The sequence below is a fragment of the Daphnia pulex genome, chromosome 3 (genome assembly GCF_021134715.1).
Source record: "Daphnia pulex isolate KAP4 chromosome 3, ASM2113471v1".
NCBI classification, from domain to species: Eukaryota; Metazoa; Arthropoda; class Branchiopoda; order Diplostraca; family Daphniidae; genus Daphnia; species Daphnia pulex.
The window spans coordinates 7,705,424-7,729,162 of NC_060019.1; the positions used below are offsets into that span (position 1 = coordinate 7,705,424).

The 23,739-nt window shown below is 43.1% G+C and overlaps 4 protein-coding genes across 10 annotated transcripts in view; 2 read left to right on the forward strand and 2 right to left on the reverse strand.

The window, feature by feature from the left end:
- The window catches only part of LOC124190482 (sodium channel protein para-like), a 39,601-nt gene extending 30,607 nt beyond the window's left edge, over positions 1–8,994 (forward strand). For 4 of the 6 annotated variants that reach the window (XM_046583153.1, XM_046583152.1, XM_046583149.1 and 1 more), the window contains 8 exons: positions 126–454; positions 550–723; positions 2,698–2,820; positions 4,171–4,293; positions 4,359–4,562; positions 4,649–4,894; positions 4,974–5,244; positions 5,318–8,994. In XM_046583153.1, the coding sequence (XP_046439109.1) occupies positions 126–454; positions 550–723; positions 2,698–2,820; positions 4,171–4,293; positions 4,359–4,562; positions 4,649–4,894; positions 4,974–5,244; positions 5,318–6,498 (2,651 nt within the window). In that variant the 3' untranslated portion in view covers positions 6,499–8,994. Of the gene's footprint in view, positions 1–125; positions 455–549; positions 724–1,471; positions 1,595–2,697; positions 2,821–4,170; positions 4,294–4,358; positions 4,563–4,648; positions 4,895–4,973; positions 5,245–5,317 lie in introns of all 6 variants that reach the window. The other 2 variants (XM_046583150.1, XM_046583154.1) reach the window with 2 other exon arrangements.
- Positions 8,795–18,970, reverse strand: LOC124190483 (inhibitor of growth protein 3-like). The gene is made up of 9 exons (XM_046583155.1): positions 18,810–18,970; positions 18,666–18,737; positions 10,610–10,738; positions 10,407–10,541; positions 10,222–10,339; positions 9,957–10,164; positions 9,689–9,873; positions 9,445–9,628; positions 8,795–9,376 (listed from the first exon to the last, which is right to left on the reverse strand). The coding sequence occupies exons 1-9, from the start codon at positions 18,835–18,837 to the stop codon at positions 9,263–9,265; spliced, it is 1,173 nt and encodes a 390-aa protein (XP_046439111.1). The 5' UTR covers positions 18,838–18,970; the 3' UTR covers positions 8,795–9,262.
- A 1,092-nt stretch (positions 18,971–20,062) lies between these two features.
- On the reverse strand, positions 20,063–22,095 carry LOC124190484. 2 transcript variants are annotated; one of them, XM_046583156.1, is made up of 6 exons: positions 22,037–22,095; positions 21,823–21,924; positions 21,393–21,759; positions 20,994–21,313; positions 20,264–20,914; positions 20,063–20,199 (listed from the first exon to the last, which is right to left on the reverse strand). In XM_046583156.1, exons 4-5 carry the CDS (start codon positions 21,304–21,306, stop codon positions 20,280–20,282), a joined length of 948 nt encoding a protein of 315 aa, XP_046439112.1. In that variant the 5' UTR covers positions 21,307–21,313; positions 21,393–21,759; positions 21,823–21,924; positions 22,037–22,095; the 3' UTR covers positions 20,063–20,199; positions 20,264–20,279. The 2 variants fall into 2 exon arrangements, with proteins under 2 accessions (XP_046439112.1, XP_046439113.1); XM_046583157.1 differs by having other exon boundaries at positions 20,271–20,914; positions 22,037–22,091.
- A 148-nt stretch (positions 22,096–22,243) lies between these two features.
- LOC124190486 (thymidylate kinase-like) lies at positions 22,244–23,562 on the forward strand. The gene is made up of 7 exons (XM_046583158.1): positions 22,244–22,491; positions 22,565–22,619; positions 22,691–22,708; positions 22,778–22,868; positions 22,937–23,027; positions 23,099–23,287; positions 23,341–23,562. The coding sequence occupies exons 1-7, from the start codon at positions 22,420–22,422 to the stop codon at positions 23,452–23,454; spliced, it is 630 nt and encodes a 209-aa protein (XP_046439114.1). The 5' UTR covers positions 22,244–22,419; the 3' UTR covers positions 23,455–23,562.
- The last annotated feature ends 177 nt before the right edge of the window (positions 23,563–23,739 follow it).

Consider the following 23,739-nt stretch of genomic DNA (forward strand, 5'->3'; position numbering starts at 1 on the left):
AAAGAAAGTAAAGAGAATGAAAGAAGGATCAATGATGACAAGGATTGATCCTTTTTTTCCCTGTGAAGGGGAGTCTATGACTGGAATTGAATGCGTATTGATCTTTTCACCCTCCCACATATCAGATGACGTCGAAAGCTTCAAAGGCGACGGCGAGGAAGACGATGAAGAAGAAGCTCGACCGGCCGAAGTCGAGGGCGAAGATGACGGACTAGCGGCAGAGGCGGCCGTGGTTAAAGTTGCTGCTCGGGTGGACAGCGATGAAGATCCTCAATACCCGGACGCTTGTTTTCCCGACCACTGGTACGAGAAGATTCCAATTATCAAAGGCAACGACGATTCGCCGTTCTGGCAGGGCTGGGCCATGCTGCGACTCAAGACTTTTCGGCTCATCGAAAACAAGTACTTTGAGACGGCCGTTATCATCATGATCCTCCTCTCCAGTTTGGCTCTCGTAAGATATTACTTTGACTCGAGAGAAATCTTAATAATAATAATAAGAGGGGGACGGCTGCTTATTATTGACTCTCCAATCGAATGAACGAGCAGGCCCTGGAGGACATCTACTTATCGGAGAGGCCCGTTCTTCAAGATATCTTGTACTACATGGACCGAATCTTTACCGTCATCTTTTTCATTGAGATGCTCATCAAGTGGCTGGCGCTCGGCTTCAAGAACTACTTCACCAACGCCTGGTGTTGGCTGGATTTCATCATCGTCATGGTACAAATTCTAAGAGAGAAACAAAATCAAAAGACGCGCGTGCACGCCGACCAATCGAAAAAAACAAACAAAAGACGGTTCAAAATATTATAAGAGACGACAAATTTGAATGAATGTCATCGTGTGAGAGTATTATATAGATAGCCGAGGAGTACGACAAAAAAAAACTAGATTAATGTTTCTTTTCCTTGTTTATTTCAGGCTATTTTTGTGTTATTTATTTCGTTTGGCTGAAAGTTTCATTACAGGAAAAGAAGGAGAGCCGTCTGTCTGCATTTTTTCGCCCGTATCTTTGTGCTGTGTGCTGATATTGATCGTGTGACTAATCGATCGGTTGTGTTTTTAAAGGGCAGCCAGTTCCGCGCAGTGGCGTGACGCTCGCCGACTTTTTGATGTAGCCATTCTTCTCTTCTTCTTCCTTCCTTCCTCCCTTTTCCCTTTTTTTTTTCTCTCCCGTTTTCTTTTGGCGTGCTGTTTGGTGCACGCGCAAGCGGACAGACAGACGAATCCGTCGTTGTAACATGTATACAGCGTATATACTATATAACTCTCCCCCCTCCGCTTAAATAGATGTTTAGGCCTGTGTGTATATCTAGCCGTATAATTAAGGCCGCAAAGAGTGTGCACATGCGGTGACCCGCGAGCTGCTGCATATTATTATTACCTTATGTGATGTTGACATTTTTTTTTTTCGTTTTATTTATTTTTATTTTTTCCACGGCATTAAACTTGTTTGTGACTCCATTAGCTCTCGCTGGTCAACTTGGCGGCTACTCTGGCCGGGATGGCCGATATCCCGGCTTTCCGCTCGATGCGCACACTGCGGGCACTCAGACCGTTGCGTGCCGTTTCGCGCTGGGAGGGCATGCGTGTAAGTTTTTAAGTACTTGTGTCTACTCTTCTACTACCGCCCGTTATATTTGAAAACAAAACAAAACAAAAAAAGCCAAACTGAGCAAAGGGCAACAATCTCAGCTGTCGTCATCTGCCAGGGGAATAACCGCCAAGCTCTAAAAATACGAAAAGCACATTTAATTAGTATGTAGGACTGTTATGTGTGTGTGTGTATGTAGGGTGATCTGCCACGGAACAGAACCAAACGATTACACGATTGAAACGTATCTAGTCACGAGATATCGAAGAAGGATAGTTAATCGCCATATCAAAGAAGACTCGCGTATTTTCTCTTCTATATTTCCACTAAAACAACTCAATTCTTAACCATCTTTCTCTCTCCGACTCATTTCATCTTCTCCGCAAAAACCACATAGCGCTCAACGTCTTTCCGCGTGAACCCGCTTGGGGTGTGTCTATATTGAGCGGCCGAACTGTATGCAGCATATGTACTATCTTGCCGTCCTTCAAATGTGTCTAATGTCCGTCGCTTTTCTCTCTATTCTAGCCTTCGCGTGCTGTCTGTGCTCTCTCCTCCTTCTGCTGTCCGCTATTATATACATTCCATTATTATTATTATTTCTTTTTTTCCGCAATGTCCATTTTGTGTTTTTCGTTGTTTCTGGCTTTTGATTTCTGGTTCTCGTTCTTGGCCGAGAATACGAATCGATTATTTTTTTCAAAAAACAAACAAACAAACAAAACATTAAATACTATGTATACATTAAATAGGTCTACATAGCGTCTGTTTTAGGACTTGTGTGGATCTATTCGCTCACTCTCTTGACACTTTTTACATCTTGTGGGCGTGATTGCGATTTCTCAATGTGTGTGGTGGCGTGCGTGTGCGTGTTTTCTTTCTTTTTTTTCATTTTGAGTTTTCATCTCTGGCCATATCCAGTCATGTAATATTTCTGCCATCAAGACGTTATGGCAATTATTAAATGTCGATGCTCATGTTTCTTTCCTTCATCTTGAAGAAAAGAAATAATCTAGAGACAGACAGACAGACAAAAAACAAAAACAAAAAATCTCTCCCGAATCCCGAGTTGTAATTGTGTTCGTGTTGTGTGTGTTCAGGTGTCGCTGGTGAATTATGTGGCCTCGCTTTTTGGCGGCGGCAAGATTCAAGCGTTCAAAACGATGCGGACGTTGCGAGCGCTGAGACCGCTGAGGGCTTTGGCTCGCTTTCAGGGCATGAGGGTAAACAAAACCATATACCATATGATGATGAAAAACACTCTTGATGTTATTCGTTCTTTCTTTTTCTTTCTAAACACCTTCCCGTTTGATATCATCATCACCCTTATGTATTTTTCGTCTTTATTCTTTTTTCTTTCGAAGCTTTTTTCGCTCTTTTGGCATGCGCATTGTGTCGTTTGTGTGTTTGTGTGTGGCAATCACTACGCTGGAATCGCATGTTCGCCATGGGCTCCCCCGCTTGCCAACGGGCCACACCCAATTTATACACAGAGTGGGGGGCTCTGAGTACTGGCGTACTGTATTTGATAGTGCTCGTCAATTCCGGCCAAACCATGTTGCATGATTGATCTTCAGTAAACTCTGACATATATATACCCGCATTATATTCTCCGTGTTTCCTGGCTTTCTCTTCGTCTGAACAACGCGGTCGGGTGATGGCAGGGAAAAGATCGCAATAAAACAGAGTGGAAAGCCATTTTCAAGCATGATTTCACTTTGATCTCTCTACATGAACGACGACGTGCTGGTTCATACTCTTTCCCCTCCTATTCTAATTCTACTACTCTCTCTCTCTCTCTGTCAATCTCTTGACTGTATACTCTTTTATTCTCTTTCTCTCCAGTCTTCATCGCAAGTCTTTGACGAATTGACGATCAATTTCAAACGTCAAATAACTTGGCTCCGTCATTGGAAAACAAGCACTAATTGCGCCCGAATCATCCGAGACCGAGTTTAATCGATATACATATCAATCCGCATACGTATTTTACAAGCACTGCAAAATAAGTACTTGTACATATGCAGAAATATCCAAGAAAATTAGCATTCCATTAGAGTTCAGTCATAAGAACAGACCAACCCATTCAATTTAGAAGATTAATCTGACAAAAGAAAGCTATCAACGATCAGATGAGAATCGTTTAGTCGAGGCATGCGTTTATATAGTTGATTTCCAATTTTAAAACGTATACAAATCGTTAATATACAACATAAAGTCGAGAACTCGCATGCAAATTTTTTTTCCGTATCTACATCTCGTTCATATATTAAATAATGGATAGAATTCATTTTTTATTTTACACATCTTACATTCCTTTTTTCTCTCGAATGGTTATGACTGATGAGAGATCACTGTATACTGTTTGCTAGTGCAAGATTTGAATGTAAAAACAGCAAGGTCGGTTTCTCTGTTTCGACTCGGTTCTGTTCCCTCCCCTAAAAAAGCAAGCAAGAAAAACAATTCGAATGTGGTGGTGGAAATACTACTCTCTTTTTGCGAAACCCAATCTAATTGTCTTTTTTTTCAAAATCCTGTCCATTTTGCGAAACGATCCCTTCATCCCCGTCTAGGTGGTGGTTAACGCACTCATCCAGGCCATTCCCAGCATTTTCAACGTGTTGTTGGTCTGTCTCATTCTATGGCTCATTTTTGCCATCATGGGAGTTCAAATGTTCGCCGGTAAATACTACAAGGTAATGTCATAGCAAAATCTCAGTATATTTCAGAAATTCAAATAATTATCGAATTGTTTTGACAGTGTGTCGACGCCGAAGGTGAAATCGTCTCCGTTGAATTTGTCAAGAATAAGACCCAGTGCATTGAGAAGGCCAGCAGCAACTACACCTGGCAAAACTCGCCCATGAACTTTGACCACGTAGGCAAGGCCTACCTATCGCTCTTTCAAGTCGCCACTTTCAAAGGTTGGATGCAGATCATGAGGGATGCCACCGACTCCAGAGATGTAAATCAAAATTAATTCGCTCATTTTCTTCATTGAAAAAAAAAAAAAAAAAAACTCACCACAAACGGTATTTTTTAAATTGGCAGGTGGACGAGCAGCCGAAGAGAGAAGTCAATATCTACATGTACCTCTACTTTGTCTTCTTTATTATCTTCGGCTCCTTCTTCACGCTCAATCTCTTTATTGGAGTCATCATTGACAATTTCAACGAGCAAAAGAAGAAAGCCGGTGGCTCGCTCGAAATGTTCATGACAGAAGACCAGAAGAAATACTACAGCGCCATGAAGAAGATGGGCTCCAAGAAACCGCTGAAAGCTATTCCCAGACCTCAAGTAAAAATATTATTTTTATTTTATTACTTGATCAAAATGTTGATTGATTACTAATTCTTATTTCGGTGCGAAAATTAAGTGGCGGCCACAAGCGATCGTGTTTCAAATCGTCACCAATAAAAAGTTTGACATGATTATCATGTTGTTCATCGGATTGAACATGTTAACCATGACGCTGGACCAGTACAAGCCGCACCAGATCTTGTCCAACATTCTCGATTACCTCAACATGTTTTTCATCGTCATCTTCACAGCCGAGTGCAGTCTCAAAGTGTTTGCGCTCCGCCATTATTACTTTAAAGAGCCTTGGAATCTCTTTGATTTCGTCGTCGTGATTCTCTCCATTTTGGGTCAGTATTGTCTCTCCAAAAATTTCCGTTACATAAACACTGATTTGTAATGCTAATCTTGATTTTTGAACAGGTATGGTGTTGAGCGATTTGATTGAAAAGTATTTTGTGTCGCCGACATTGTTGCGAGTGGTGCGAGTGGCCAAAGTGGGCCGAGTTTTGCGTCTAGTCAAAGGCGCCAAGGGCATCCGGACGTTGCTCTTCGCTCTGGCCATGTCACTGCCGGCCTTGTTCAACATCTGCCTGCTGCTCTTCTTGGTCATGTTCATCTACGCCATCTTCGGCATGTCGTTCTTCATGAATGTGAAACACAAATCGGGAATCGACGAAGTCTACAATTTTGAAACCTTCGGCAAATCGATGATTCTCCTCTTCCAAATGTCGACGTCGGCCGGCTGGGACACGGTCCTCGAAGGCATCATCAACGAGGTCGAATGCAACTTACCCAATCCGGAAACGGGCGATCCGGGCAATTGCGGCCAGACCACCATGGGCATCGCCTTCCTGCTTTCCTACCTGGTCATTTCCTTCTTGATCGTCATCAACATGTACATTGCCGTCATTTTGGAGAATTACTCGCAAGCGACGGAGGACGTGCAGGAAGGTTTGACCGACGACGACTACGATATGTACTACGAGATTTGGCAGCAGTTCGATCCGGAAGGGACCCAGTACATCCGCTACGACCAGCTCCCCGATTTCCTGGACGTGCTGGAGCCGCCGCTGCAAATCCACAAGCCCAACAAGTACAAAATCGTCTCGATGGACATCCCCATCTGTCGCGGCGATCTCATGTACTGCGTCGACATCCTGGACGCTTTGACGCGCGACTTCTTCGCTCGCAAGGGCAACCCCATCGAAGAGCCGGTGGAAATCGACGAAGCGGCTCAGGCCATCGAGCGGCCGGGATACGATCCCGTCTCGTCGACGCTGTGGCGACAGCGTGAGGAATACTGTGCCCGGTTGATCCAGAACGCCTGGCGACGCCATCGTGAGAAACCGCGGGGCTCCACGGACGGAGAAGGTTGCAGTGGCGCCGGGAGCGACACCGGCGGTGGCGGAGGAGCTGAGCACGTCTCCCTTGCGCCTTCACCTTCGTGCATCTCGGGCGTTGCCGGAGCAACCGGCGACTCCCAACACCAACAGACGGCCATCTTGATCGACAGTGATGGCTACGCCACGAAAAACGGACACAAAGTCGTGATTCATTCACGGTCGTCGTCCAGTATCAGTTCGCGGTCGACCGACGTATGACCGCGACCAGCCTCGCCCTCCATCATCAGCTCATCTTCTTTTTAAAACTATATTTCATATATTTATATGGGATTATCATAACACACAGAGCACACTTATAATACCAGGTAGCGAGGCAGATTCAAAATTTCAAATCGATTTGCTGCACTTCGGGACGGCATTTTCCCGCTTTTTCTCGTTCCTTCCCTCCCGAATCCCACTCACCCCCCCCCCCGTATATTCATGATGATTGATTTCATCCGATATCAAAGCTTATTTAAACAATGCATATATTCAGCACAACGGCAAAGGCTCAACGTTGCAGAATTATTTTCACAAAGACAAATTGCAATATCAATTTTTTTGTCATTATTCATTTCATCGCCCGCGCTCTTTTGAATCCTCTTGTCTGTTTTATTGATCGGTTCCAATTCATTCTAATCGTCATAAAGATTATTATCAATTTATCATTTGTTGGTCACTTTAAAAAAAACGAGATCCGAGGTCCAGCTCTTTAACTCTTTCTCTACATTATTATTATTATTATCAATATTATGATTATTATTATCGTTATATTTCAAATACCGTACAGTTTTTTTACGTAACAGTACAATATAAACACAATACTAAGAAGCGTTTGAGCTTTGGTTCGCTGCATATGATCAGCCTCATACAAGGCCGAAAATCCCGCACCGAGGCGAGTACAGTTTGTACATCTGTGATAACGCCCTTTTCGTGAGCACAGCATTTTGGCTTAAAAAAAAAAACAATTGTGTTTCGTTTCGTCTCTTTTGTGTCCAATTGCTCTATTTTCTCTCTCTCTCTCTCTCTATCTCTCTCTCAACATCTATCTTTCCTCCTCCCCCCCTCCGACTCTCCCGGTTACTCACGCAAAAGATGGAAGAATCACCGAACGGAAATACCCCGAGCAACAACAGCGTCACATACAGCACTCTTCATGGAAAACTCAAACGGCTTCCATCGGAAGGACACACATGTACACACACACACATGTAACACAAGTACACGCAACATATTAACACACACTCACACAACGAAAAAAAAAAATTATTTGAATGGAATGATTTTGCTGCTGTGTGAATTCCTCATCTGTATGCGCGTCTCGCGGATCTTTTGAACGTGAAACTTTCCTCTTCTGGTGCTTCTTTCGTCTTCGTTTTGATTTGATTTCATCATGTTTCGTAGGGCTGTGGGAGTGGATTATAATCTGTGCTCGACTGTTTTATATTCCTTTAATTTCTCTTTCGATTTTTTCTTTTGATTTTTCTGGATCATTTCCTCCGCGTATGTTCCTTCTCGACGGCGTCGTTGTGTTGACTGGTCGAATTCCAAACCAATCGAAACTCACCACCCCTTTCTCCTTCGTGTTGCGTGACTCGTTCTTACTTTTATTTTCGACGATTGCGTGCGATCGACACATTTCAAATCTAGCATAATTTTCTTGTCTCGTTTACTATATTAGTGACTATAATAGCTTAAATAATGGAGAGCTCGCTCTCCGTCATTCTCGATAAATTGCTCCAATGGATATTTTCCAAATCGGGAAAAAAAAATAATTATTCGATACATTCGAATGAAATTTGCAGTGTAGTAACAGTATACATTCAGAGACTGAGAGGCTCACGCTCCAAGGAGCGGGAGATGAGAGTTGCGGTTTTCGACAGTCAACTTTTTTTTACGACACAATTTTCTGTCCCAAACCCTGCCGTCTTTTTACTGTCCAAAAAGTTGTTTTTAGTATATATCTTTGTACATATAGACGATAAGAAGCCTTACAAGCCTTTTAACCAACTAGACACATCTTCGCGCCACACTGCGTCCTCGTCGTCAGTGAACAAAGAACTTCTTCATTTTTATTTATTTTTTTTTAATCGAGAAAATCTATAATTTTTGGGGAAATTCAGAATCGTCTTGTTTTTTTTTCAGTTACGAACACATTTCAAAATCAATCGGACGATCATTGGCACGAATGATTTGATGGTCAGTTAATCCTTATTACACCCTACTCCCTCCTCGTAAAAAAAAAAAGAAAAAAATCTCAATTACCTGCCATTTGCCAATTTCGGCTCTCATGTATATTTCAATTCAAAGTCGGTTCGATCACAAAGCGATCGATGGTTTTTCAAGCCTCTCCGATGTGTGTCTCGACAAAGAAAAGAAAACACCAAACATCGTTTGTTTTGTGGCTCCCAGATTATTTGATAACTGTTCTGATTTTCTCTTCTCTTCTACTGCATCTTTCTCTTTCCTTTACCTATCTCTCTTTCGATTTGATTTCGGACGAATTCGCACCGTGTTTTATTCCCCTCGACCGTTTCTTGTATTGTTGCCGCTGTACATACTGCGTGGCCTCGCATTCCATTAATCCATGAATCAATACAACATTTCCAAATAAAAAAACACACACATACAAAAAACGAATCTTTCGTTGGGACTTAATATTTAGGTTCCTAAAATAAACTTGCAACGAGAAACGATGCCCCAGAAAGAAAAAGGAGAAAAAAAATCTGCGCGGGAATGATGGAATTTTCCAGTGAAATCCAGAGTGAATCGGTGGTGCTGCGTTCCAATTATGGGATAGCTTCTTCCATGGCTTTTCTTTCTTTTTTCCCCCTCATTTGGACGAAAGGGTTTCAGAGTTTTGATGGGGATCAATAAACGTTCATTATCGTGCATTTCACTGACATCTAAATAATCTTAATACAGCAATACCAAGTACAAGACTCGACCCTTTCAAATAAGCCAACAGTCGTGTGATCACGGCTTACTGCTTCCTTCCTCTCCGTTTCATCGATGTAGCACAACGAGGGCAATACCATTTCCCTTTGGGAGGGGCTGTTATGTCGACGCAAGCGTAATGGAACCACTCTAGAGGGCACTGCCAAACAAAAGTCATCGAACTATAGAACCCCGTATCGTTATGATTGAATAGCAAATCACTCTTACGTCTGGATTGTCACAAGCCACCATGTCGCCGTAACTGACTTGATTACATAAACAGTAGCGGGGTTCGTTAGGGTCCGGCGCCCATTCGCCCTCAACAGACTCTTCGGTTTCCATGGTTTCTTCAGTAACCACCTCCATTGGTTCATTTGCAGCAACTGGCAGTTCGATGACTGGTTCTCGCCTCCTAACAATCAAACACAATTATTTTTTTGTTTCTCTCAGGAACAGAATAAAGTCCCATTACTTTTTCTGCTTCTTTGTAGCAGTGGACGCCAGAATAGTTGTGTTGGCCGCTGCTTCTCGCGCATCGCTGGATGAGAGAGCAAGACTAGGGGTAATGCCCAAAACACCGACGTCGGTCGACTGCGTGAATTGTTGCAGTGCTTCGTATGACGCTTTCATGCTTGCACTGCGCCGACCCTGTTGCATCTAAATTTAAAACAAAAACAAAAACGTTTTATTGGGGAAATACGATTCAGTAGAAGTAATTTGAGAAGCTGTTTTGCATTTACCTGCTGAGTTGCAGCTATTGCCTGGGAAGCAGCTGCAGCTATGACGGAACTTCCCGAACTGCTATGACCCAAAGTAGCTGAAATGGGAGCTGCAACAGCCAGCGGAGTAGTAGGAATCGCTTGAGACGCGGACGGAGTCTCCCCATACCATGTTTTTTCCATTGCCGGTAGACTAGCAGTACTACTTTGCCGATTCATTTGCGTTGCCCTGCAGAAATTTAGAAATTAGCAAGATAAACCTTCTTTTACATCTAAAAACAATTACCCAATTTGGCGCCTTCCATCTCTCTCACGATCTCTCTCCGTTACCCGTGCATGAGAAGTAACATGGCGATTCTCTTTTTGAGAATGGGATCCGTTATGCATGTCCAGTTCGAGTGACCCTAGTATAGGAGATACAAAAAAAAATTAACAAAATGATCATGAACATTTAGTTAGCAGATTACTAACGCTTTTCAAGAACTTCTGTGATTCCTCTGTTGTCAGCTTCCAGCTCCATTTTGAATTTGTGAAGTTCCTGGTCCAAGCGACGTAGGTACCGATCAACCAAATCATACATTTGGTTGGCTTGTTGAACCTTTTCATCTTAATTCCCATCAAATCACTCACAATAATAGAAAGTCACAAAATAATTAAATATCTGTGACAATTACCAGCATCATCCAACACTTTAAAGTAGTCTTTACGAATGTTTTCATATTCAGCATCTCTCTCCGGGGTCTTCAGCTTTTTGGCATTGCAAAACAAAACACGAATTCTCTCCTCAATGCTATCAGTAGTATCTGTTCCAACGAAAACAGTTATTGCTTGGAAAGAAACCAAAATTCGCCACTTATGTTAGGAATATTCCATTCCAACAGACGACGACGAGATCAGGGCGCCGCACAACAACACCGGCGCACCTACGCGACTATTGCCTTGGGGGCCCCCGATAGGTGGCCCCAAATTCAGTCGTTGGTCCCCAAATTCAGTCGTTGTTTCCCTACCCCCCTATTGTTTATTCCCCCCCAATTTACTGTACAATATTCAGTGTGTTAAAATAGACGAGAGGTAAAAGACACGGTTTTGTTCGTGTCTAATTTATTCAACTTGGAAACTGTAAGTAAACGGCCCGACACGCCGAACATCCCTATTACATTTTCTACATGGTCCTTCGAACGGTTTTTAACCCAGTGCATAACCGTGTCCTCCCTCTCAAATCACTCAAATCAACTCACTCAAAACTCAAAATTGTGAAGCCGGTTGGGGCTACACAATTCTAGACCCCCCAAACGTTTATCTTTGTTTCTTTCTTTTGTTGTTGGGTGGTTAAAATCTGCCCAAACTAAAACTACTAAATTGTAAAAACAAAAAAGACGTAGAAAAGGGGGGAACCTATGCCCAAAAATTCCATTTTTTTTCTTTCGACTTTTTTGTGCCTTTCGTTGTCGGGCTAGCCTGAGGGGGCGGCCATTGAACACGCCGTCCCAACCTCTGGCCCATAGATCGGCCTGGGCTAAACTACTGGGATTTCGTCTCCTCTTTTCATTGCACGTGTGTCCTCCCGTATCCATTCTTCGCTTGCTGATGGTATCGAGTCAGAAATAATCTTTCTCTTTCTCTCAACATTCACAGAGGAGCCGAAAGGTCTCCAAAACAACCGCTAAATACAATTATTGAATGAATATTCTCTGTCCATCTGTCCTTCCTTAAAAAAAAAAAGAAAAAAAACCCTCTTACATAGGATCCCGAAACATCGGTGCATCCAAACGAAAAAAAAAAAAACTATTTCTCTCTCACGCTCACTGTAGTGGCACGCCGCAAGGGGCGCCACCAACAAAAAAAAAAAAAAAAAAAAAAAATTATTTCTCGCTCACGCTCAGTGTAGTGGCACGCCGCAAGGGGCGCCACCAAAAAAAAAAAACTTTATTTCCTCTCTCGCAAAGTGTAGTGGCACGCCGCAAGTGGCGCCACCAACAACAGAAAAAAACCAGATTCACTTAATTGAGTCATCCAGCCCGGATTTTTGCAGGAGCCTGGGTATTACCCTAGCTCCAAATTTAAATCGATTCTTTTTCAGATACATCCAAGGGATTTCAAACAAAGTGGAAACAAAAAACGGAAACTCATCCGTTCCACGAAACCCCAAGGAAAACAGGAAAAGGAAACGGGCAAATCAGTCGATAAGTGATCGAAAAAAAAAAAAAAAAAAAAATTAAATTAATTCTCTATTTCATCTCCTTTTCCCCAGTCAACAGCTCTTGAAGAGCTACACAACCAGGAAGAATGGTTCAGTCAATGAAAAACACAAGGTCAGCCACCAAAGGCCACATAACAAGAGCAATAACCCGGATCAACGGATTTGCAAATCAAGTAATGGCCCAAGAAGATGTTAAAGAACTAGAAACCTTAGAAACAAGATTGAAAAGTCTCTTCGAAAGCTACCAAAGCGCAACAAAAGAAATCAAGGAGAAATTAATAGCGACCAAGGCCGCGCAGGAGGAGATTGATGGGGATCTGGACACCTTTCTCCAAGTTCAAGATGAAGTGTCTGGAGCAAGATCAATCATCAAGCAGAAGAAGCAAGAATGGTTGGACGACGTGAAAGAAAAGCAAGAGGCAAAGAAAGAAGAGGACAGAGACAAACGATTGTTAGCGCTCTTCCAACAACAGGCAACAAGCCAAGCAGCAAATCAAGCGGCAAATCAAGCAGCAAATCAAGCAGCAAATCCAGCAACAAGTCAAGCACAGATGGCGCAAATTATTGCCCAAATCATGGCGGCCATTCCGGCACCTCCCGCGCCAGTAATCAACGTGACGGCAGCACCAGCCCCAGCTTCAGCCGTACAGTCGATACGATTGCCGCAGCGACAAATTAAGCACTTCAAAGGAGACGTACTGGAATGGACCCAATTCTGGGAATCCTTTAACGCAGCTGTCCACTCTTCATCTCTTTCAAACGTCCAAAAATTCGATTACCTCAAGGAATATCTTAAAGGTGAGGCGTACCTGTTGGTTAACAATCTTGAATTAACAGATGCGAATTACCAAGTCGCAATCGACGAACTGAAAAGGATGTACGGGAAGACGGACGTTCTAATCGACGCGCACATTGAGAAACTGGATGCCTTGCAGCCCGTAAAGGACGGGAACGACGTTCCAGCTCTGAGGAGCTTCCAGCTGAATCTCCAATCGCACATTAGCGCGTTGGAAACGTTAGGAGTCCCCACAAGTTCCTTTGGCGGACTCCTCGGAGCAAGATTAATCAAATTAATTCCTACCAGGCTCCAACAAGAATGGGCAAAATCGCCAACAAACAAATCAACGGACATCGAGATGGTCATCAAATTCATTGGAGATCAAATCGACGCGGCCGAAAGGTTCAACCGAATCAAAGGTGTGGAAAAGGAGAAATCGTCTCCAGCTCCTAAACAGCCCAAACCGGCAAATCCACAGCCGGCAACAGCATCACAATTGGCAGTAGGAGCCAAAGCAAGTCCAGCTCCTCAGGTTAAATCCGCCTTAAAAAATAAAAACGTTAAATTTAACCCAAGTTGGATTGTGTGCGAAAGGCCCTGCATCTTCTGCAGCCAAATTCACTGGCCGACAAAATGTCCGAAAGGGCTGACGGAAAGGAAAAAGATAATCTTTGATTTGAAAAGGTGCGTCAACTGTTTTGGAGACAAACACGCGCTGAAGGATTGCACATCCGCCCGGAACTGCAACAAGTGCGGAGGGAGGCACCACACCGCTCTCTGCGACAAAGGAGACGTCAGAGTCACCAATCCCACAACAGCAGCAATAATCGTGGCCAGCGATCCAACTTTGACAACCACAGCCTGTGCAAGCAGCTTTGGACAATTGATGCTGAAAACGGCAACAGTCATCATCAGCGGCCAAAACGGTAACGAAACAAGAGCGATTTTATTTGCAGACGACGGAAGTCATCGTTCTTGGGTGCTGAAATCACTCTCATCGCAACTTAACATGAAGACAGTAGCGGTGGAAAACATCAGCACAAGAGTGTTTAAGAAAAAGGAACCCAACAAGCCCGAAATGACAAAAAACGTCGAAATGCAAGTAAGGGGCACCTGGCAAGGCGCCCCAAAAGTTACACTAATGGCTTTAGAATCGGATCACATTTCAGATACCGGCCCGTACGTAGGATCCGAATTTGCAAACAGCCTCTGGATCCAAAACGAAAAATTGGCCGACGACAGATTCGAGATGGCACACACCGAAGATCAGCCAATTGGAATTTTAGTCGGAATGGACCAGATGTTCCAGATCATGTCGAATGAAGCCGCCATACAGAGTCCATGCGGATTGCGCGCGTTTCAAACGAAACTCGGAAGAATGATTGCTGGACCATCTCAAGAAGCAAAATCGAAGACAGGAACTCAAGTAATCCAAAATTTAATTTTAACATCAAGTTACCCGATTCCACAGATTACGTCAACATTCGCGACAAGTAGCCAAAAAAGAAAAATCCTTTCAACTCAAGCAAACAAAACTCCGATGGAAAAGGAGACTGGAACGGCCAGTCCCCAAACTACGCCAATAGGAGCGTCATTCTCAGATGCCCCAATCGGATCCAGCGGAGAAGAAGATAGTAAATGGTTTGAGAAGGAAGAACAAGTTGCTGCTAATTTCGACCTTTCTCTTTTCTGGAAAATAGAAAATTTTGCGAACCTTGAAGGCGCTGATGCAGTGGAATCGGATGATCGCTTCGATTTCTTTGACGAAAAAATAACGAGATGGCCAGATGGAAGATACTGTACACCGATCCCTTGGACAACTGACAAGTGGAGACTTCAGAAAAATCTCCCGTTGGCCACCGGAAGAGTGGAAAGCACAATAACAAGATTGAGAAAAAATCCAGGAGACTTGGTGAATTACCACGCAGAAATCCAAAAGCTCATCGACAGCAAATTCGTCGAGGAGGCGAACATGGACTACGAAGAACTTCACACCTATCTCCCACATCATCCGATCTTCAGAGGCGACAAATCAACGACGAAAATCAGACCCGTCTTTGACGGAGCAGCAAAAACGAAATTTGGACCAAGTCTGAACGACGTGTTGGAGACCGGACCAAATCTCAATCCCGATCTCCTATCAGTGCTATTACGCTTCAGAAAGTACGAGATTGCCTGGATCGCCGACATAGAAAAAGCCTTTCTAAACATCGCCCTGCAGCCGGAAGATGCTGAAGCAATCAGGTTTTTATGGCCCAGGGATCCAGCAGTGGCTGGATCGCCTCTTATTGCCTACAAGTGGAAGAGAGTGCCCTTTGGCCTTAGTTCTAGCCCCTTTCTCCTACGTGTTACAATTAACAAACATTTCAAATCACTAAAGTCTCGTTTTCCAGAAACTATTCAACAGCTGGAAGAAAGTTTGTACGTTGACGATTACCTCGGCGGAGCAAACAATTTATCAATCGCCAAGAAAAGAGTCGATGAGACGGACGAGATCTTTAGTGACGCCCAACTCAACATGAGAAGCTGGGCAACCAACAACGAAGACCTCAAACAACACCTGAAGGAGAAAGGACTGTCGAATCAAGTCGTAGGCCTACTCTCCCCAGCCTTGGACGGCCAACAGAAGGTGTTAGGAATCCGGTGGGACACCGGATCCGATTCGTTCAAATTCAACCCAGCATCCATCATCCAAGCAGTAGAAGAAGTGGGATCGGAAATCACCAAAAGAAAGATACTCAGTATCTCGGCAAGGATTTTTGATCCAATTGGATTTTTATCTCCCACTGTACTTTTGTTAAAGATTATTTACCAGAAGCTCTGGGAAAAGGAGATAGGTTGGGACCAAGCAGCGCCAGCCGATATCCAAAAATCTTGGAAGATAGTGATGACTGGTCTCGCCGATTTCACCGAACTACAAATTCCACGATGGATCGGACTATCCGAAAAAGTCACTTCTCACGAAATACACGTCTTCGGAGACGCTTCTGAAGCAGCGTATGGAGCCGTAGCCTACGCCCGACTCCAAAAAGGACAAGAAGATCCACTCATCATCCTACTGGCCAGCAAAACGAGAGTTGCACCCCTACCTAAGAAAAAAGTAACTTTACCGCGTTTAGAACTGCTGAGCTCACTTTTAGCCGTACGTTTAGGTGAAGTCGTAAAAAATGCAATGCAAGTCCAGTATTGGAGAACTATCTACTGGTCAGACTCCTTGGTTGCACTAGGATGGATTAGAGGAGAGCCGAACAAATGGAAACCATTCGTCCGAAACCAAGTGGAGACGATACGAAAATTTTCACAACCCGAGTGGTGGAGACACTGTCCAGGTCTCCAAAATCCGGCCGATCTTGCCTCGCGGGGAGCGCCAGCGCCAACGCTGGTAACCTCAACTCTTTGGTGGAACGGCCCGATTTGGCTCAAAGGAGAAGAAACGGAATGGCCAGATTCTCCCAACGACCAAATTCCACAAACAATCCAGTCCGAAATGGAATCGGAAGCTAGGAGTACGACGGTCAGCACAACAGCAGCCATCGCAATTCCAACAGCCTCCGTCGACTGGAATCTCGACAAAATTTCCACCTGGAATCGACTGTTAAGACGTACAGCCTGGGTCTCACGATTCCTCAGCAGGAGTCAAAAGAAGCTCAGACCTCCCGGTCCAGAACGAATGGAGTCGATAAAGGCAATTGGACCAGATGGAAAAGGAAGTGGAAAAGTTATCCGGATTACAAGATTATCCAGAGAGGAGCTGGATGAAGCGGAACTAACGATCTACAGACAGCTCCAACGAGAGCGGTATCCTAAGGCGTTTGAATCGCTACAGTTAGACAACACAATCCAGCCCAAGGAGAAAATCGCTGCACTTTTTCCAATCTGGGACGCCAGAGACCGTCTCGTTCGAATCCATGGGAGAGTATCACTTGCCCTAAGAGATAGAAACATCGATCCCCCAATTTTGCTTCCTGCATCACATATAGTAATCACTTTCTTAATTACAGACAAACACGAGTCACTACTACATGCAGGAGCAAAAGTAACACTATCCGAGTTAAAAGAAAAATTCTGGATAGTTAAAGGACGACAGCAAGAACTAGCAGCCCCTCTTCCTTTAAACCGACTCAAACATGCGCAATCTTTTCACGTTACAGGAGTCGATTTCGCTGGACCACTGCTGTACAAACCAGCACAGCGAAGGAAGAAAAGGAAAGCTCCACCAAGCGTCCAGGATCCGACGCCAGCAGACGATCCAACTGAAGAGCGAATCGAGGAGCCACCCGCTGAAGGAGACGCTCCAATCGAAGCTCTAATCGTAGGCGAAGAGGATTCAGTCGAAGAAGATGTCGAAATCCAAGACATCTTAATAACAACAACTAAAGCTAAGAAAACGAACCATCTTAAAAGTTATGTTTGTCTTTTTACGTGTGCAGTCACTCGAGCGGTTCACTTGGAACTACTACCCGATATGACGGCGCGTTCCTTCTTACTAGCCTTTCGAAAATTCGCAGCTAGACGAGGACCCGTCTCAGTGATGTATTCGGACAACGCGCAAACGTTCCGATGTGTCGACCGATTCCTGAGAACTATTCACGCCGATCCCATCATTCAAGACTTTCTCGCGTCCAGAAAAACCCTTTGGATATTTTCCGCCAGCCTAGCGCCATGGTGGGGAGGATTCTGGGAACGGATGGTGAGGAGCGTCAAGGATCTGCTGCGACGCTCCAACGGTCGAGCCTGCCTTGACTACATGGAACTGGAAGCGAGTTTAGCAGAAATCGAGAGCGTAATCAACGCCCGCCCACTCAGCTATATTGGGGAAGGAGCTGACGATCCACTTCCGATAACTCCTAACCAATTTCTAAACAACAGACGTTCTACTCGTGCCGATCCGGAGCCAGCCGTTAACTTGCTGGATCCTACATCGACCAGCATCGTACTACAAGAGATGGACAAGAACAGGAGGGAATATGTCGCTGACATCTGTGCTAGATTCGTCGACGATTATCTACTCCAACTAGACAACTTCCACTCCAAAGGAAAATCCGGAAGGAAGATCCGCCTAGGAGAAGTCGTTGTTATCCACGACGAACACTCCAAACGACTCATGTGGTCTACCGGAGTAGTGAAGGAACTGATTCCAAGCCGCGACGGACTCATCCGTTCTGTCATGCTCAAGATTCCAAATGGTAATTTAATTAATAGAGCCATTCAATGTCTTCACCCTATAGAGCTGCGAGAAGATCTCGCCGAAGACGTCGAAATTGGAAATCCGGAACCGATCCAGGAGCCGGAAGAGGATCCAAATCCAACTCTGCCAGAACCAGAAATCGATCTCGCTATCGGAGACGCTATGCCAGCTCCCGAAGAACCGGAAGACGTCGTCGAAGATGTCGAGCCGGATGCTACGGGCTCTGGTGGGGAGTGTGTTAGGAATATTCCATTCCAACAGACGACGACGAGATCAGGGCGCCGCACAACAACACCGGCGCACCTACGCGACTATTGCCTTGGGGGCCCCCGATAGGTGGCCCCAAATTCAGTCGTTGGTCCCCAAATTCAGTCGTTGTTTCCCTACCCCCCTATTGTTTATTCCCCCCCAATTTACTGTACAATATTCAGTGTGTTAAAATAGACGAGAGGTAAAAGACACGGTTTTGTTCGTGTCTAATTTATTCAACTTGGAAACTGTAAGTAAACGGCCCGACACGCCGAACATCCCTATTACATTTTCTACAACTTATTCGAGAGTTACTTTGAACTTGTAAATCCATTTCGCGCATTTCAGTAAATCGATCCCTCAGTTCTTGGGGCAAATGCTCTATCACTACAATGGGGAGATGGTAATTTAAAAATTTTAATCAGGGAACTTTATCATCACTTGAAACACTCATCATACTTTCCAAATAATCTTCTAAGTACAACATTTTGGTACAAATTGATTGAAATCGACAATAAAATTTATTTAAGTTTTGAGAAATTTTCTTTTTCTTATACGCTTTTGACGGATGGCTTGGATCACTGCTTCTTTTCTGCAGTTGATCTACAGGAATCTAATGTGATGACGCGAGCGAGTGAATGTCTGCAGATTCCCTCTAGCGAGCAATTTGGTCACTAGGAGTTGTGCTCACTTGGTCTAGTGTTAGCCTACTGCCGCCTACTGCCAGTCCTAGTTATACTGTAGGCAGCGTACGTACGCCGCAAGGTACCCGAAGGGAATGTTAAGGGTATTCTAGTTGGTATAGTAGTATTGGTATAGTTTTACAAAGACAGAGCTATAGAATAGTTATAGAATAATAAAAATATTCTGTTATAAAGGTAGGCCTATTATTAAGATGGATTAATAACATTTAAAAAAAATTTATGCCCTTAGTTTCCGGAAGATTGTAATAAGCATAAATCGAGAAAGAGATTAAAAGAATATTTCCGCGTGACTTTGGTGCGGCGGAGGCTTCGCCCCGCCACCCCACGTCACACCGGATCTTGTTAAAATTAAATTTAAGTAACTACCTATCAGCACTTCTGTTACTGGAGATTGATAGCGTTCGGTGATAACATACAGTGACTTCTATTCTATCATACAATAGTAGTCGATTGTCACGTTACGTTTATATCCCTGTCACATGTCTCTGTATTATCGTCTGCTGTAACAGCTATTGAAATTCTGTCAAAAAGTAACCAGAACTCCGTTTGATCAAATGCCTGAATTGATTGCAGCCAAATTTTCAGAATAGATGTAAAAAATTGTAAGCTACCGATTACTGCCATTGAAATGCAATAAAATTGTTGATTACAATCAATAATTGCCAAAAACTAGTGCATCCATCTATGTAGTGTTACGAGAACTGAGGGTGCCCATGTAAACCATACTGCAAACGAAACTTTGACCAGTAACCCTTCGGGTAATTTGTAAATATTGAAATATTTGAAATAAATAACATGAAAACTAATTAAAAGTGACATGTGTGCTTTGACTTTGTCTTGTCTTTGACTCAACTCATGTGTCTATGTGAAAGAGCCGTCTGAAAAGCGATCTAAATTGGGCTCCGAAAGTCCGAAAAAACCTTCTTAAAAAATCCGTGTCTTCGGAGTTCGGACGTCACCTTCTTTTTACGAAAAAATTTCGTTCCATCTTTAACAACACTCAGTAGATTTGAGTCCAATTTTGTATTTAGAACCTTTTAGAGATTGAATTTAACCATTCAGGCTTACAGAGAAATTTTCGCACGTAGCAGTGAATCGAATTGGTAGCCTGCCGCTGGTGTGATTTCCATTAGTGAGGGAAATATCTAGTGAGGGAAATGTTTATATTAAAATCAAAGATTAAGTTAAGTTAAATTATCTTCATTATACCTCATACCAGATTCGTTTATCGAAATATCTGTACTTGTCCTCCATTTCGACAGTTGCTGAGCCGAAAAGAAGAAGACGATCCATCTTCATAACGAAATACAACTTCGGCATTCTTCTGAAATTTGGGGCTTCCTGATCCGTTGAATTCGAACCAACCATCGTTATTCCGGCGACCTGTCACTCCAGCCGCAACAGCTGACGAACTGATCCTACCTCCGGTGTTAACGACTCCAAGGATTGCGTAGTAATTATTAGTAGTTTCGGAATTGGGACGGTAGTAGCAGATGGCATCATTTCCGTTTAAGGGGTTTCGGTTGGTCAACGAAACACTACAATCGACGATACCGGGTGACTTGTTCGAAGTGGCTCGTCGCCAGGTTTTGCCGATCATGTCCACCCCGCAGGAATCGCTGTTCAGGTTGCAAGTGCTGGCCACAACGGCATCAATCGGTCCGTTTCCGCAGTCGATCCGCAAGACTTGGCCGCACAATCCTTGACGCCACTTGAGGTTTCCGAGTGCTTGCGATTGTCCAAGAGCAATCGCGTCGGTTACCGCGTAATCACCTTGCGGCATTTGACATCCGCCAGCATCAGATTGCTCCGCCCAGAAAGTGCCTTTGACATTACGATTGCCGGAATTTTCATTACTTCCTAAAAATGTTGAGATTTTAATAATATTTAATATTGTAAGACTTTGTGACCAAAAATATTCAAAATGCTTTAAGTGCACCTGTTAGGAATCCGCATATGCCTCCCCAACCGCTTGTCTGTTTACGGGAAGGGATGCTTGATGCCTTTTTCAAATAGCAGATTCCATTAAAGTGACTAAAGTGGTTACATCCATTTGTTTTAATACAAAGGCCGCCACATTGGTCGCCAGGAACTCTTTGATTTCCGATATCATTGCCGGGAAAGTCGCAATCAAATTGCCATTTAACTTTGCCCCCGTCACCGTCGTTCCACGCCTGTGCGTCCACTGGATCAAATATTATCGACAGCACAACAAACGGGACGAGAATGCATACGAGAACTTTCGAAATCATCGTTCTCCTGCATCAATTTAAAAACATGTTATTATGATGCATGTTATCGTTTTTTTATGCGAAATTATGAAATCTGGAGTGCTTACCTGAACAGCTCTGATGAGAGGCGTAGTAGTGTGTCAAATTTCGACTTCTAGCTGTGACTAAGTTCTTATTGCGAGAAAACAATCCTTTTATACAGTAGCGCTTCAGTGATCGGGCCACCTGGTGCAATGACCCTAGATGGGTGTTGGCTCTATAAACGAGCCACAGATCGCAGAGCTTCCACGGTGCGATTGATAGAAACATGTGTCAGACAGGTAGAATTTGACACAACAACGATACTGACACATCAGTTCAAACAGAGAACATATGTCATGAACAACTGTCCACTCAATCTGTTTTTAATGCTCATCTCTTCGTTTGCACAGATTTCGGCTCGACAATTTTGGCAATGGTTCTCCTAGCCCTTTCCTACGTTATAAAATATGAATATTCATTATAAAAACGAGACACTAATATACTGTGATGCATTACCTTCGACTTCTTCAATCCGCTTCATACAAACATTGATGTAGGCTATTGCTTCCTCGCAACTTGGCGAGCCCAAATGAAGAAACCGGAAGTCGGTTGAAGATCCTATATGTGGAATGTGGCTCATAAAGCATACTTTACTGACCGAATATGCCCATCGCAATATGATAGTAAATTTAACATTTTAAGTAAAATGAAGAATGAAAATTCCTCCCACCTTGACGTTTCGTGCGAGTTCATTACGATTCATGTCGTACTTGACACGATGACTATGACTGGTCACGAATGAAAGAGCGGAAGAAGATAGTATGGCGCGCCGAATCCATCACAAAAAAAAAATTTTAAAAATTAAAAAAAAAAAAAAAGGCCACCGCAATCTAGCGGTCAAATTTGGAACTACCCCAGTAGTGGTCTTTATCTATGGTCTCGTCTGGTAAGTTTTCGAAAGTGACAAGTTCTTGTTCTTGTTGTTCTTTCTTGGGAAGTGTCAAATCAGCAGATTTTACTGCTTAACTTAACTGTTACGCACTTTAATTATTCCAGCCATCGACAAGTTATTTTTATACTTATTTTAGAGGTATACACTAATATTGCAATAAAATGATAAAAAGAGGCGCACTCATCGTATTAGAAGGATGTGATCGGTCAGGAAAAACTACTCAATGTCAAAAGGTAAAACATTTGTATTAATAAACATCTTAAAAATCAAATAAACAAAGTGCATTTGTTGCATAAATACCACAAGGCAATCAGGTGGTTACAAGACAGCAACAAAGAAGCTCATCTAATGAGATTTCCAGGTAGCGAAATGTTTAATATTTTAATGTTGATATACTTCTTTAAATGATCTCAAAATCCTCTAAAATTTCAGATCGATCAACTATCATTGGTAAATCTCTACCACAATTTCAACCTAATTAACATTTAGATTGAAAGTATTCTTTTTACATCCTTACAGGGAGTCTTATCAATAAATACTTGGAATGCAGCACAGAATTAGATGATCATACAATCCATTTGCTCTTTTCAGCCAATCGATGGGAACTGTTGTACGTCTTTTTGAGTTTTCTTGTTTAAATTTTTCTATGCATTTTAGGTTATATATTTCTACACACAGGCCAGACATTAAAAAATTATTGCAGAAAGGCACAAATGTAATCGTGGATCGTTACTCATATTCAGGAATTGCCTTCTCTGCCGCAAAACCTGTATATATAACAAGGATTTTCAGCTAAAATTATTCTTGTAAAACTCTAACTTGCCTAATACTTTGTTAAAGAACATGGACTTAAGGTGGTGCCAACAATCAGACAGTGGTTTGTTGAAACCTGATCTGGTAATATTTCTTGATATTGATCCCGTTGAGGCACAAACTAGGGGAGAGTATGGATCTGAACGCTACGAAAATCTTGAGATGCAGAAAGTTGTCCGATCAAACTATCTGAAGCTTCAAGATGAATCATGGAGGGTAATGCAATAATAAAATATTCTAGAATACTCCTTATAATGTTATATTTTCAGGTTGTAGATGCCAGCAGATCTATGGAAGAAGTCGGGCGTGATGTCTGTCGATTGGTTCAGGAAGCATTGGGCAATATAACACCCGATTCCGCATTGAAGCAACTGTGGATTTAATTTGTGTCAAATAATTTTGAAGTTTATCCACTTGTGTAACGACGAAAGCCCTTAGTGTATTTCGGATCCATTAATTTTAAAAATAAAATAAATTGTTAGTCATATTTTTTGAAGGAACTGTATCCTGTATTTTAGTGCTTTCGCAGGGATCCAGGTTTTTCGTCATACGGGAGGAAGTTGCTTTTCCACAGATGACTTTTTTCCCAATATAGGTGATGATTTGGTACTGATTTCTCCCCTAGATGGCTCGAATAGCTTTGTGGCATTGTGTTTCTTGTTCAAACT

Coding starts and splice junctions, on each gene's coding strand:
- LOC124190484 (XM_046583156.1), bottom strand. CDS start 21,306: ATGATTTCGAAAGTTCTCGTATGCATTCTCGTCCCGTTTGTTGTGCTG. Junction 20,915..20,993: donor CATATGCGGATTCCTAACAG/GTGCACTTAAAG, acceptor CAACATTTTTAG/GAAGTAATGAAAATTCCGGC.
- LOC124190483 (XM_046583155.1), bottom strand. CDS start 18,837: ATGTTGTACTTAGAAGATTATTTGGAAA. Junction 10,542..10,609: donor TAAAGTGTTGGATGATGCTG/GTAATTGTCACA, acceptor ATGGGAATTAAG/ATGAAAAGGTTCAACAAGCC. Junction 9,874..9,956: donor CAATAGCTGCAACTCAGCAG/GTAAATGCAAAA, acceptor TTTTAAATTTAG/ATGCAACAGGGTCGGCGCAG.
- LOC124190486 (XM_046583158.1), top strand. CDS start 22,420: ATGATAAAAAGAGGCGCACTCATCGTATTAGAAGGATGTGATCGGTCA. Junction 22,492..22,564: donor AAACTACTCAATGTCAAAAG/GTAAAACATTTG, acceptor AAATACCACAAG/GCAATCAGGTGGTTACAAGA. Junction 22,869..22,936: donor GCCAATCGATGGGAACTGTT/GTACGTCTTTTT, acceptor TTCTACACACAG/GCCAGACATTAAAAAATTAT.